At 39.5% G+C, this 15,425-nt stretch overlaps 2 protein-coding genes and 1 long non-coding RNA gene across 3 annotated transcripts; 1 reads left to right on the top strand and 2 right to left on the bottom strand.

The window, feature by feature from the left end:
- Positions 1-438: 438 nt before the first annotated feature.
- LOC143111630 (uncharacterized) lies at positions 439-3,000 on the bottom strand. Its single transcript, XR_012984565.1, has 6 exons — positions 2,757-3,000; positions 1,605-1,734; positions 1,425-1,490; positions 928-1,017; positions 737-807; positions 439-610 (listed from the first exon to the last, which is right to left on the bottom strand). It is a non-coding gene; the product is annotated as an uncharacterized LOC143111630 (long non-coding RNA).
- A 2,514-nt stretch (positions 3,001-5,514) lies between these two features.
- Positions 5,515-7,997, top strand: medag (mesenteric estrogen dependent adipogenesis). The gene is made up of 5 exons (XM_076274209.1): positions 5,515-5,812; positions 5,954-6,087; positions 6,334-6,449; positions 6,664-6,831; positions 6,924-7,997. The coding sequence occupies exons 1-5, from the start codon at positions 5,619-5,621 to the stop codon at positions 6,936-6,938; spliced, it is 627 nt and encodes a 208-aa protein (XP_076130324.1). The 5' UTR covers positions 5,515-5,618; the 3' UTR covers positions 6,939-7,997.
- On the bottom strand, positions 7,848-11,082 carry alox5ap (arachidonate 5-lipoxygenase-activating protein). The gene is made up of 5 exons (XM_076274210.1): positions 10,918-11,082; positions 10,674-10,755; positions 9,574-9,644; positions 9,167-9,248; positions 7,848-8,454 (listed from the first exon to the last, which is right to left on the bottom strand). Exons 1-5 carry the CDS (start codon positions 10,985-10,987, stop codon positions 8,292-8,294), a joined length of 468 nt encoding a protein of 155 aa, XP_076130325.1. The 5' UTR covers positions 10,988-11,082; the 3' UTR covers positions 7,848-8,291.
- Between the last annotated feature and the right edge of the window lie 4,343 nt (positions 11,083-15,425).

Below are 15,425 nucleotides of genomic sequence, written 5' to 3'. Positions count from 1 at the left end.
GCTGTAGGATTAAATAGGATAAACTATAGGATAAAAGTAAAACTATCACTAGGCCTAGCCTAGGCTACTACAGCAAGATAGGCTTACGATTAGCATCACCTCGTATTTTTAACTTAACAATACTGTCAATAAACCTAACAGAAAAGGTTTAAGTCAAGACATCAATTTACTGTACAAACGTGATCACTACTCAATGGAAATATAAAATGGACATTTATGGAAAGTTACAGGTTATAAGCTATTCTGTTTTTGTTAAGTAGCCTACGTTGCCTAGGCTACTCTACATGAATTTTGAGGTCAAAACCTAATTTAGTGCTTTATCAGCCTAGGTCAGTGCAGACATTAAATACTTTATCTAATAGGCTACAACTTAAATGAAATGCTGTGCTATGCACATCTAAAATATCAGAAAATGAATAACTGGTGAATGACAAGAAGTTCAATAAAAAGATTGTTTAATGCTTATTTCTCCTATTACTCCATTTGTGTGGATGGAGGCGGAACACGTCTCCTCGTTGCCCGATCCACCGCCAGTTGAAACACCTAATTGCGTGCTTGGTGACCTCAGCGTCCGTGGCTGACCGTGTCACCATGTTTTTCCTCACAGCACCTGTAATCAAACAGACAGATATGTTTATGTTTATGGTATGTAGCATCCAAAGCCAAGTATGCTTACACAATACAATATATGAGATAGGTATTAAGGAGATTAAATTTAAAAAGAAACATGACTTACAAAGCTCCTCTGTTCGCTGCACGTTGAGGGCTGGTGTGGGGGTGGAGGGAGTTGAGGAGGGACTGCCATTCCTGGCCCATAGTGAGGTGGGCGGTGTGCGAGAGGGGGGAAAAATGTATTAAATGGTAGTCATCATTGATAATACACATGGGGCCTTTCTATTCACTAATATTTCAGAGATCAGTCCCTACCTTGAGTAACTCTCCGTATGTTAAATGCGGGTGCAGGTGCAGGGAGTTGAGGTGGTGAAGAGTGTTGCGGTCCTGCCCCATGGTGAGGTGCTAAGGGAGAGAAATGGTTGTGATCTGTTAACCATGGTAGGCTGAGAGCTACAGGGCCAAACAATGGCAAACAAAAACATATCTCTGGTCATACTGGACATGAATTTGTATGTTTCAACATTTTGGTATGCACTATCTATATCAACTCCATGAATGGATTTACATTGAAATCAATGTGTTTCAATACAATCTGATAATAATGAATGAACTTTTCAGGCAATATTGCATGAATGCAGATGTTTTAACTGACAAAATATTTGGCTGAGATTTATGTAATGTATGAAGTATGCAGAAAATCTGAGATGGTAATGCAGATGCAATCTGTTGATTTGAAATAGAGTGACTACTGCTGTGTTAATATAGATGGGGCCACTGTATTCAATTTTATTTCAGAGATCAGTCTTTACCTTAACAGTTTTCTCCAGGTTGAGGGGTAGTGACTCTGCTGCCTGGCACTCGGCAAGATGGTGGAGCTGGAGGAATAGATACAAGGAGAGGGGAATGTCTTTAGCACTAAGAATGTTAACCATATCTCTAATATTAATATTATGATTTAGTTATTTCAATGTTAAGAGATTATTACTTACTTTGCCAGTGCAATTGGCTTAGGTTTGAGGCTTCAACTGATATACCAGGCGAGTTGGAAGGTACCTCAGAGATGCAAAGTCACCATTTACTGGCTCTTCTTCACTCTCATCAGAGTCCCCGAAACGATGGCTGTTAAATAACCATATCATTATGGTTATTGCAATCCCAAAATTTCCAAATATACATATAGTACAAGCATCTCTGGTCTATTTTGGAATGCTACGGGAATGTGTTCACATTGCATTTTAACAACCCAGAAAGTATCTTCATCAAGCAAACCCAACAGAGGCAATCGTAACGTTAGATGGTAGAATCCAGCCGATAAAAGTTGACGCTGCAGAACAAACAAAATAGAAGATGGGGACCAAGTTCCATACAGTTAAGTTACGTTAGCATAATAAATCACAAACAGACGTCAATACCCATTAGTTGTCTGAACCGACTTAAACAGTGATTAAAATGCCGAGGCTTTCATTACAAAGATGGCAGAAGGACACTAAAGTTACGTATGAGACCAAACTTGGCAAAATGCAAACGTTAATGCACAGCTAGCTAGAAGCTAGGGCTAAACCATTATCAGTGAGTCAACATGCTAAAGTTGTAGCTAGGTAGCTTTCATAGCAGACGAGTGCTTCACTGACTTCATTGACTGAAATACCAGTGCCAATGTATCAGCTTAATCAAGGATTGCATCGCAAACGTGATCTCAAACATATATATGAATAATAGACATTAGCAATAACTTATGCAATTGCGCCTAGCAGCATGCTAGCTAGCAGCTGTATGCCGCTAGCATAGTAGCACTATGGACTATGGACAACAGCAACACATTAAAACAGACAAGACCAGACTAACGTTAAATAACAATGTGTGTTTTTTAAATCACACTACCATAACATATTCTGCCGAAATTGCTAACCCATTTTAAATCAAATAGGCTACAGACTCATATGAGCATCACAGCTAACAATAACGTTAACTTAGCCTGTTGCTCAAAATTACAAACGTCTGCACTAACGTTAACGTTAGTCCTAATATCAAACAACGTCATTATAATCAATAAACATGATAAGTAAGTTTTAAGTATAAAACCACAAAGGCCAATGTTTAGCTATTGTGAATGTCGCAATATATTAATAAATATCACTTACTCGAGAGGGTTCAGCGCAACCGTGTCCCAGCAAAGAAAATATCCACTAACGTTAGTATGACTCTTCTCGGCTCTTGGTGTACAGTCATGTTCAACCGTTACAGTACAGGCGCGTCCGCGCCCGCGGATCCGACATTGGTCCACTCAGGACCCGCTGTTTGACAGTAGAATTTACGGAGCCGCCTGGAGGCGGAGCTGATCCTCTGTGCGGCACCAAAACGAATGCGACAGTCACGCGGGTTTGGCGACTTGAAGGCGGATCCGCCTAGGAGTCTACTGCTGTGTGGGTACACTATCTACCTATCTATTTAACTGTTCAGTCATTCCAACTATATTAAACCTCATCTACCAAGCAACCAATATAGTTTGTTTTTACTCTGTATGATATTTTACATCACAACTTTAGCATTTTCATGCACTGGTAATTCCTTGGAATTGCATTTCTAGTTATCCTTATCATTGTCCTGGTCAAACACAAATGACTTAAAGACGTTCTCAGCCTCCTTTCCCATTGAGTAGGCTACACTAGAGCACTGACCTGCACGTCGCCATCTTTTAAAGAAAGTTTCGTTGCAATTCTGTACGTTCAAACCTCTGTCTCCATTCCGGTGTTACATGGCAACTGGCACCCATGTTAACTGGCTGCGTTGGTGACGGTTCACGAGTGATGATGTTTCTTTGACAGATGTGGCTGCTTGCAGATTTGTCACTTTCTGATGGAAACTGGAGACGAACAAATACTTTATGCATGACATATTTAAATGTCAAAATTGTCTGTAGTAGGCCTACGCTACATGCACTGGACCATGAATATGCCACCAAAACAATAAATAGCCTACCTAAATAGCCTAAAACTCCACGTGGATGAACATGCTTCCTAAATGAAACCTCTTACATGATAACCATTTATCTACGTACTTGCGCCACGAACCAGCCCTAAGTCATAGTGAAATTTACTTGAGTTAGTCTATACAATTAGAAGAAGTCAGCTGATGATTGTAGCAAGTTCACAAGGCTGATGGTGTTGTCTTGCTACAGCAGTTGCCCAAGCCAGTACGTCTTGAATTCAAAGTATCATGGTTAAGTTTTCAAACATTTCACTGACTGCTGGTCAGGCTCTCTGTGGCCACCTAGTCTATCTGTAGCCTAAATTGAGGAAGCGTTGCTGGTCTAAGAATAAATAAATAATAATTGAACCCATGTCGACTGTGTGATCAAGCAATTTATAGGCATGAACCTGTTGAGCCACAGGAGAAGCACCAACTTAAGAATTGGGAAGTAAAGTATCAAAAACACCATCAAACCCATGTTTACGTGTCAGCAACATTAATGTTAATAAGCCTAAAGAGTTTTGACTCTCCCTGTGCGCAAATTTTGTGTAAAATATGGACACGTTATAGACTTCTCCTGCCCATTACTGTGTGCGTTTCAATGCCTGTGTTTCATGAACTGAATTCTTAGAAGAATAGGCTGGACAAAAGGATACACAATTAGGCAACATATTTTTATTTGATTTATTTGCTGACGTTCATGTTCATGTGCCTCTACAGACACTTCAGGTAGGGGCGACCACAGCCTAACCTCAGTGAAACGTTTGTAAAACTTAACCATGATAATTTGAAGGCCTACTAACGGTAGCATGATAACATGGTAGCCAGATAACATGAACAGCTATGTTAAGTTGTTACAATTATAATAACGTTAGCTGACTTCTTTTAATCATACAACTGAAGTCAATTTCTGTGAGTGCCGTCAGCTGGTTCGTGGCGCAAGTGGATAGACGTCTGATTACCAAGCAAACAGGTCAATTTATTCGTGGATCGATACCCACGTGGAGTGTATTTATGCTATTAAGGTGTTTGTTTTTTGGGTGGCATATTCATGGTCCAGTGCATGTAGTACTACATAAAATTTTGACTTTTAAACATGTCATGCATATTTGTGTGCGTCTCTAGTATATCAGAAAGAGACATATCTGCAAGCGGCCACATCTGTCAAAGACTCGTCATCAATCATGAAACGTCATCAACGCAGCCATGGGAGCCAGTTGCCATGTAACACCGGCCATTCACTCGGCCTTTGAAACGGGAAACTTTCCGGCGGCGTGAACTTGAGCATCTTCACTCAAGACAGGCGTTTCACAATAACTTTGACGATATGACTGAGCACTAAACCGCTTCTGACACCATGTCATAAAGCACGCTGGACAACCATGTTGCTGAATTGTTAGTAGGCCTATATTCATATTATATTAATATTAGTTTAATAATATATTAATATTAATATTAATAGTATTTGCGCATGTCTCATAGGTAGGCCTACATGTTCACACATGAACCAATCAGGTGGCTGATCAAACTAAGATACTATTCATCACAATACCCACAAGAAATGCATTTTGTTCATCGAACATTTAACACATTGAACATGTGTACCCCTCCCCTAGTAGTGACAATTCATCCAACTAATGCAGTAGACTTAAATGTATGCCTAAGAAAGAAAAAAATGCTCACATGTATTCTGCCATGTTTGAATGTAGGTCATTCTGGCCTGTTTGCGCACATAGGCCTACAGTACTTATCTTTATTTTCTATTTGTTTTAATCTTGTTTCAGTTTACACTGCAATCAGCAGACCTTACAACTCACCCACCATTTGGAACAGTTCCGATCAATGTGTGAATTTGCGTTTGCTTCCTTGTTTCAGGAAATGGCATGATCTCGTAAACCCACACCTGTAGGATAGGCTGATTTGGGACAAGCCATAAATCTGTGCGTTTGAGAACCACCCATGGGGTTGGAAGTACTGTCAGTTGCCTACAAAACATCTCGCTATCATATACTTCACGAGACGCACGCAGCAACATGGCAGACGGACGGATTTGTATGGAAATATTTGAAGTCGAAGATTTCCTTCGGAATCCTCCACATGGATTTAGAGTGGAAAGTCGGGGTTCTGGGCACACACTTGTGAAGTCCGACCCAAATAGCTGTTGCGTGTTCATCGACGAATTTAACTTGGACAAAAGAAAAGTTATCTTCCAGTTTTCGACGGGAAGGTAAACTTGAAACTTGAAATCCGACTAAAATGTGATCCATATGCCAACTATCACTTCTCCAAGTGTGTGTGCGTGTGAGAGAGAAAGAGAGTCTACTACTACACGTTGGTAAGAAACTAATGCCAGTGTCTTCTTTCTTAGAGAGTTTGTGATCGACAATCTGGGCAACTACACAAAGATGAGGAAAAAAATTACTTCACAACAAATTTATCTGCTGGCCTCTGCTAGTGATATCAGTTCACTAAAGGGTGAAAAAATATATCGAACTGCTGAAGGTTGGTAAACAAACCAGATTCAAGTCCTGTAATTCCTAGAGTAGGCTACGCGTAATTACTGCTATGCCGGTCCCGCCAGGTTGGACTGGCATTCGGAGAGGCCCTGTTAGCCAATGTCATTCTGTTTTATTCTGTTTGCACGAAACCCTCAAGCAACTTGTGTAGTGCAAATGGTAGAGATCTTGTACTATTGTCACGTGATGGGTTTGTTTTTAAGCATCTCTCCTCCCCTTTCACATTTTGCAGGGAGCACATACTTTATAGTGGTGTTAAATGGGAAACACCCCTTAGTCAAATGGCAAATGGAAAAAGGACTTGATCGGGCAATTTCTTCAGTGGCAGGAGAAAGCTACAACGTGGAAGTAAGATGATTTTGGATCACAGCAAGTGGGCCTCTGCCTTTTTTTCCACTTCCTGATGATGTAGGCCTAGTAGGACACGTGTTGTAATTACTGCATGCAGAACGGATAACGCCTTTCCTGTGTTTCCTCAATTACATCAAACTGGCAGAGTAAAGCTGACCTACATGCAATGTGACATTCATTATGAAGTAATCTGTACACATTTCCCACTTAGATCGACCTGAGCCAAGCATTGCAGAGTTGGGTGGAGAGAAGGGAAAATGTTCTGCCCAGTGCTTTAAAGGGGAAGTCTTGGACAGATTGTTCCTTTAGCCTCAAGTACCATTCGGATGCCCTGTTCGACATTCCCTTCTGGTTTGGCCTGAGTAACCGCCATTTTAAGGTATCTTGTTTTAAGGTTCTAAAAAATGTACAGTGGTCTTTTCAAGAATGTTAAACATAGGCCTATATTAATAATGTTTTTTCCCCCCCTAGATAACTTATGAATAATGATACTTCAAGGCAAGGCTATTCTTCTTGGATGGAGTAGATGTCATCTGGCTAGGTCATTCCACGAAATCGGTGCCTTTTCAACTTTAAAAATGTGAAAAATATACATATTACATAGAATATTGTAGGATAGTAACAGGACTGATGATTTCATGCTAAATTGCTCCTCTAGCTAACAGGTAAGGCACATGGTATGTAATCTGAAAGGTTATTAGTTCTAGATATTGGTAATATCAGTATTCATAAATAATTGTTTATATAAAAATGGTAACAGGACTGATGTTGTATGCTCGCCCCTCTCTCACAACCCTGATAAAACATGGACATTTAAGAGAGAAAGTTACCCTCTCTTACACTGTGGAATCTGCTTCTTCTAAATGATGTCACTTCTAGTTACCATTATTTTATAAGGGGTTTTAGTGAAAGTAACAGGACTGAGATAAAATTAAGGGACAATGATAAATAACTTATATTTTCTAAGAAATCATATCTATTTATGTCAAAATCATTGCTTAACAATGAGATTACACTTAAGACAATATAAAACTATGAAAATTTTATAATTTTTCCAACATTTTACAACTGAGAAGTGCTGTTGAAAAAGAAAAAACATAGTGTGGGACAAGCCAAAATCAACCAAAATCCTTACCCATAGCATATATTTATGTGATTTTAATAATTTGAACTTGTATTTTATTGGGTTTACTTAGTCTTATATTGATGCATATGATCTATAGTAACGTTACGTTTACTTTTTTTTTTTATGTATTTGTTGTTAAAGCAACTTTAGAACTGATTATATGTTGTGGGACGCAAAAGGCACCGATTCGGTGGAATGACCTTTTACTTCCAAGGATTTACATTTAATCTCTGGCTTACATCGACCAGCATGCATCTCATAGAAGAATATACAAGCATTACATTTTTAATACGTATATTATTATTGTCTTTGGACGTCTGTTCAATGAATGATGTTACATGTAAATGAAGACTGATGGATCAGAATAAGATTCTGATACCTACTGATGTAAATAAACTTGAATGTAAATTTTGCTTACAGCGATGTGGATCCATGCAGTTCCTTTGATTTTTTAAAAATATCTACACATTTATCACTTTATTAGATGCGTAGGCCTATCTCATACTTGCATATTTGTAAGGACACATTGGTCCTCCAAGACATTTTATCCCAATGTTCATAAAACTTTGTGCACACACAAGAAAACTTGCAAAGAATTCACATCAATTTTCGCATTAAATGCCTGGTCAAAAAAGCCTGTGCATTTCTGGCATCAACACAAAGATCTGGCAACAAAAGCCTGAAGTAATTCTCTGCAGCTCCTGGTGTAAAGCTCAGGGAATCAGAAGAAGAGGAGAGAGGGTCTTGGTGATGGTCTGTATGTATTCCTTGTAGTCACTTCCACAGTACTGACCCAGAAGAAAGTTGACGATTCCCACCACACACATTAGGAACAGGAAGGAAAGCATACGTTTCCCAAACAGATAACCAGGGGTGCTGTCATAAGAAAGACATTGTTTATTTATATGTTTGTGATGATAATTTGTGTGAAACAGACTGCATGAGGCTTTCATAATAAGTATCAGCAATATCTTTGGAGTCATAAAAGATCTTAGTGAAATGCTAATTTATGGGTATAATCAGGGTAAACACTTACAGAGTAAACACTCTTAGGGCACACCCCCATGAAATGTAACAATTGGTGGGACAGCAACAAGTCGACTGGTCTGATTGAATGAATGTGCTTAGGATTTTTATTCAGTCGATTATCCTATTCGATTATTATGTGTTATTATTAAGTGTTGCTTTTTTTCAGGCCATATTTTCAATTGTAACCCCATGTAAAGTAAATAAGTCTATGGGCGCATAGTCTGAAGCATATGGTTGAAGTGCATTTAGGGCGTGTCCAGTCCAAATTCGCTATTTTGACAGCGTAATAAGTGATCAGACGCCAGGCACATTGTTCAAAAGGGTTGTTCTTATGTGTCTTAATTAGTCATGGCTGTGTCTTGGGCGTAACATCACTTAAACCAGTGAGAGTGACATCTGTCATTCCCTTTAAGTGCAAGGAGCGCAAGATCAAACAGCGTGATGGTATTTTGACGACAAGTGAGTGCATCTCCGCAGAAGGAATCACAAACAGTCCTTTTTATACCCTCACTGTACACTTTGCATACGCTTCTAAAAAGATTAAGTTATTTGTAATTACCTCTGACATGTCTGCCCCATGTACCCAACAAAGTACTTCTGCCGTGCGAACAGGTACACTGCTCCCGCAAATGCTGCTGGAGCTAAAGAATAAAAAAAATATTGTTAAAACAGACCACAGCAGTACTAACACAGGAGCTCTTCCTGATAATGAACTTGCATGTTCAGGGACCACCGATGCAAATCAAGGTCACAGATCCCCACTATCATCAGGCTTATTACTGAGATGCATGTCCTGTATGCCCCTAATGACAAGTTTGCATGTTTCCAGGAAGGATGGCACTGTTAGTAATTGCACCATCTTGCCATTTCCATCACCTCTAAGCTCGCAAGACTCATATTCTACACCCATCAGTATATTGTGGCAGATATGTGAGGTGAAATAAGGCATGGGGAAGCGCACTTTACCCTGACTGAGGCAGATACCAGCGCACCACATGATAGCCAGGAATGTGGGATATGTGTCCATGCAATTTCGTCTGAGGAGACAAAGAACATCACACATTCTAGGGTTACAAACACATGAAATTGAGACTCCCCATACTTCCCCTGCCAGACTCATAGCCACGATTTAACTGCTGTTAGAGGACTGATTTGCCCTGCGGTTTTTACAAGGGGATGCAACAACAATTTCATGTTCCCTTTCCTCAGTTAGTCAAGATGTTTGCTCAAGCCAAACATTTTAAAAATACACTTCCTCTAAGACCAAGTATGTGCAATGACCTCATATAATGACAGGCCTGCATTCTTTAAGCAGCATTTTCTTGCTAGAAGTTGGTGAATGAATCACTAAAAATGTACATTTTTTTTCTGAAAGACAGTATTGACACAAACAGCAATGAGAACCGACTTGCTCTGTACAGTGTGTTCAAGAGGGAAAGATAAGTATGTACAAGTATTGACATAACACTCCTTTGGTAAGATCTGTTCTCAAAAGAATTTCCTTGCAGACTGGGTAAAGATCTGCTCAGAAGATCTGCGCAGATATGACATACTTTTATGCTGATCTGAACAGGATGTGGAGAAGGTGCTTTGGTTATAATTATATTGCTGTTATCACTCATCTTAACCACAAACATAGCCTCTTTCCTTCAGGCTACCCCAGCTCAGCAAATAAACTATTCTGTGGAGTCAGTTATTGTTATACATATAGAACAAACATGGAGCCAGTATGATTTATCTGCTTCCACACTTGCAGCCATATTAATGGTGAAAGGGACACTCTTTGTGGTCTTGTCTGAGATGCTGACTTATGCAAATCAAATGGAAAGTTTACAACATTAGTGGAACCCTGTGAGTAGGCCTAACATGCAAATACGTTGACATGCAGCGAACAGAACAAGCAGTGTCCAACATCATATTCAAATTACACAGAGAGGAAAACATGCATTCATTTGGCAATGATATGACATGTTTATACCTTACATTATCATTATTTGCATTATATTTATTATTATATTTATTTGCGTTATTTCTGTCAAAATGCATGCACATAATAATAGTCTTACTTGGCACATGACAGTCGCTCAAATGCAGCAGCCTTTGTATTTTGGGATTTGCATTCTTTCTCAACCTTCAGAGCGAAGAACGCTGAAAAAAAGTTAAAAAAATATTTTTTTATGTACCATCAATGGCTTTCAGATTATGTCAATAGATGAAAACCAATATTCAGAGTTCTATAGCATTAATCATGACCCTGCTGACCCATTGCATGATTCAAGGATAGCATGTGATCGTAAATAATTTACCTACCATTTTGAACAACGCTTAATAGGGTAACCAACACCAGAAGAAAGATGTTCTCCATGATATCAACATCCATGATCGATTTGGGTTCAAATTAGTTGAATACTGTCTCTTGCGAACAGGTCTTCACTGCACAGTTGCAACAACTAAATGAGGAAGAAGCCTCACACCTCGATGCAACACAACTTGTATGTTTCCCCTGTAGGAGGTCTCTCTCTCTCTCTCTGCCAGATACAGGAACAGGTTTATGTGACAGTATGACTCACAATTACAATTAATTACACCCACATTTCATACACTTTAACTATTGAACTGTTCTGGAAATGAAACATATGTCTACAGAAATAATTACATAATTACTTAAAAGTAATGGCAAGGTCCAGAATTAATAACGTTGATGAGCTGCACTGAGCTGTACTGCACTGAGCATATTGTTGCAAAAGTTACATGTTTTTTTAAGATAAGTGATTGTATTTAGTCCTCTGGTTCAGTAAACAAACATCTATGACATAGCCATAAACAGGTCTGTTTAATCAGTACATTGCCTCAGGAGCATGGAAGGGAGCAGTGTAATTTTATTGCTGCGTTTATCAGCAACCTTATCTGATAGAATTATGACCTACATTTTCACTCAAATGTATGTTTTGTTGCAGGTCTGAGTCGATGGGGCTACAATTGAAGCTAAAATAAAAATCAGCAGACAAAAAAATGCAGCCGTGGCCTACTGGTTAGCGCTTCTGACTTGTAACCGGAGGGTTGCCGGTTTGAACCTAAACCAGTAGGAAAGGCTGAAGTGCCCTTTAGCAAGGCACCTAACCCCTCACTGCTCCCCGACCACCGCTGTTGTAGCAGGCAGCTCACTGTGCCGGGATTGGCTTCACCTCACTGTGTGCTGAGTGTGTTTCATAATCACGGATTGGGATAAATGCAGAGACCAAATTTCCCTCACAAGATCAAAAGAGTATATATACTTATACTATATGAGATGTCTGCTTTGGGTACAGGGTGATGAATGTGGTTACAGTGGGGTTATTTCATTCATATATCTCAACAACACCACGCCACTGGGAGAGAGACAGTGAGAGAGACTTCCTTTTAGAATGGTCTAGAGCATTGGTTCCCAAAGACTGGGTCGCAGGAGATTTTATTTGGGTCGCCAGCATAGCCTAGTGACAATTTATGTTGTGTAATAGGCCTAGCTTATAAGCTAACAGCTTTCTTTTAGGATCTAGTTTGTTAACAGTCACAACTATATAAATAAAGTATCTATCTATCTATCTATCTATCTATCTAACTCCTTCTGTGCATTTTTGCATTTAGAATAGCTCTAAAACTATAGGGGGCGAACACGTTGCAGAGGGGACGCCAGAGCTCACTCGCAAAATGAAACAATATTTCTGTCGGGCGTTATTTGCTGTTTACATCGGAATTGTCCACGGTGTTATGGACCTATTTATCTGCAACGCAACATAGGCTACAATAACATCTAGAAATACAGGAGCAGCTTATGCTGAAGAGTGATGACTGCATAGCATGCCAGAATATCCCCAAACTCTTGGATGTACATTAAAATGGATCTTTTTGGTAGGCTAGTCATTTCCAACTTCCCAAGCCGATGGTGCTCAAAATGCAACACAACAAAGCAGGATGAGGACAACCTAAGGTTGTGTGTGTGTACAAAACTGAGCTAGAACATGAACTGAACATATTTAACATTGTCTCATGAGTGTAATTGAGATTGCAGAATTGTGGGAAAACTGAGGAGTCAGTGCATCACCAAGCCCTAGTAGTGGGCCAGACCAGGCGCTAGATCCAACCACTTAGATATGGCACTGTAGAATGGTTATAGAAAAGTTTGAGAACCTGTGGCCTAAAACATCGATATTTTGGCAATATTGGTGCATGGTTGCATGTTAGATCTGAAGTGAATTGGGTCGAGATAGTCTGTCATTTTAAAAAAGTGGGTCTCCAGAAAAAAAAGTTTGGGAAACACTGGTCTAGAGCTATGCCAGGGCAGGTCTGGTCTAGAGCTATGCCAGGGAAGGTCTGGTCTAGAGCTATGCCAGGGAAGGTCTGGTCTAGAGCTATGCCAGGGAAGGTCTGGTCTAGAGCTATGCCAGGGAAAGTCTGGTCTAGAGCTATGCCAGGGAAGGTCTGGTCTAGAGCTATGCCAGGGAAGGTCTGGTCTAGAGCTATGCCAGGGAAGGTCTGGTCTAGAGCTATGCCAGGGAAAGTCTGGTCTAGAGCTATGCCAGGGCAGGTCTGGTCTAGAGCTATGCCAGAAGGGCAGATCCCGTCATCAGCATTTCCTTTACTGTTTGTATCCATAGACCATTTATACTTGTCAGTCAGTGCGGCAAAATATAACATTTTTGAATGTGAATGCAGGTGCATCTCAAGGGTGACAGTTTTGTATAATATATGGATTTTTGATTTCCATAGCTGTACTATAATCATCAATATTAGAAACAACAAACAAAAAAAGGCTTGAAATTTTTATGTTGATTGAATCTAAATTATATGAAAGTTTACATTTTTGAAATAAATTGCGGGGGGAAATTAACTTTTCCATGATATTCAGCTTTTTTAGATTCATTAATCCTGTTTTGTTGCAGCAATGAGTTTTGCTGAGCAGATCAGCAATCCAATAAACATAAAAAAAAAAAAAAACTAGTTAGATATGGTCGACAAGGAACTGAGAGTGTGTTCTTCGATAGAGGGCTATTGTGGAAAGCATGAACCACAACAACTTTCTAAACTTCACAGCTGATTTGCCTCTGTGAAGTTTAGAATACTTTCAAGTGCATGGTGCAACAAAAAGGCAGGACAGAGCCCCTGTTGTCATATTAACCTGCATTTTCCTGTCTTTGGCCCCTACATCTTGCTCCATGTAGGCTACACTTCATGCAAGCAAACATGAAAGAAAACATTAGTAAACTGTAACAGGAGTGTAAGATTTACTCATAGCACCCTCTGTTGGATATTTAAAGCACTACACAATAAAAAGATTACTTTGATTCGACTCCTCTCCTCCATTTTGACCCTATTGAGCCTCCATGAATGTTAATCTGTGACTATAAACCGCTGCTCTGTCTGTGCTGAAACCCTGCTCTGATTTTTCAAATCAGGTGTTTCAAATAAAAACTTAAATTTCTGGAGACTTACAGCAAAATAGAATCACATAATTAATGGTCCCTGCATTTTCATTAAAAGATTGATTAAATCAGTAACTGTTGTCTACATTTGTGAGCTTGCTTGTGTCATTCTCTGCACACACTGCTAAAGTCTAACCCTAAACAAAAAAAAAAAAACCTAATTGGGAGGTAAAGAATTAGCCAACATTATTTTTGGCTGTGTTTGCGTAAATATTCTAAAATAACACAGTTACACTCTAAAAAATGCTGGGTTATTTTTTCAACCCAAACGCTGGGTTGAGGCTGTTGGGTCGTTTTGTTTGGTTGTTTTTACTCATATTGGGTCATTTCTGTAACCCAGCTTGCTGGGTTGATAGTTTATCACTGCTGGGTTGATAGTTTAGGGCTGTGCTCCCCCTGTCCCCCACCTGACGTGGAGTACACTACCCAGCACCAGGGTGACTTCAACACAGCTGCATAGTTATTTGAAGGTTGAGAGAAAAAAATCGGCAGGCAGGCATATTCTTTCAACCGTCCAGTCCAGCAGCTGTCAACATGCAATGGAAATCAGGTGATTTCGGAAGATATGTATCTGCTTTTATTTATTTATTTTTATCCAGACGGATTTTAAAAGTCCACCCAGAGACATACCCTTCGTGATATCAAGGAATATTCTGCCTGCCATTTCGTTCAGCTTCAAGCAGGTTAGCAGGTGTCATTCATTCCAGCTAATATAAGCTACTGTTAATGTTAAATCTACACAAAGACAGACTCATAAAACATATTTCTGTATTCACTGGGTAGGAACTGCTGAACAGAAACAAAACAAACTTTTACAACGAACTACAATTAGCATACCAGCAGCTGGTAGGTAACGTTAACGTTAGCAGACTTGGAAACTTTATGCTAATTAAATATGCTTCGTGGCTATAACGTTTGTCAACTAGCTAACACAGTCGAAGTAGTCTCTTCACAACACACGTAACTTACGATAATAATCATGCCAAACAACATCTTATTAAATCATTCAGGGTAGCCTCATATTATAGCCATGTAACTTACCCGGTGGTTCTTGGTGGTAACATTAACTTGGATTCACTAAGAATGTGTTAACATAGCTAGCTAACGTTAGCACTGCTGACTGTCAGCCTAATGTTAGGCTAACGTTAATGGTAATGTTACCTGCTAGTGTTATCAAGCTCATCTGACATAAACGCACGTTTTGTATTACCGGTATTATGTTTAAAACAACTCCATAATATAAGGTGGTCATGGTTTCCGAGTGTGTTGCACTAATAATTTGTCTCCTGGTGGATTTTTATGTCTGTCAACATCATTTACTGGTAATGGTTCATGCACGTCTTGATATAAAGTTTTGTA

Source organism: Alosa pseudoharengus, unplaced genomic scaffold (genome assembly GCF_046254945.1).
Source record: "Alosa pseudoharengus isolate Yale_2024_CS ecotype anadromous, Long Island Sound unplaced genomic scaffold, YU_APseudo_1.1 YU_APseudo_1.1_scf_8, whole genome shotgun sequence".
Lineage (NCBI taxonomy): Eukaryota > Metazoa > Chordata > Actinopteri > Clupeiformes > Clupeidae > Alosa > Alosa pseudoharengus.
The sequence above is the reverse complement of the archived record's forward strand: the minus strand, read 5'-3'. Positions and strand labels throughout refer to the sequence as shown.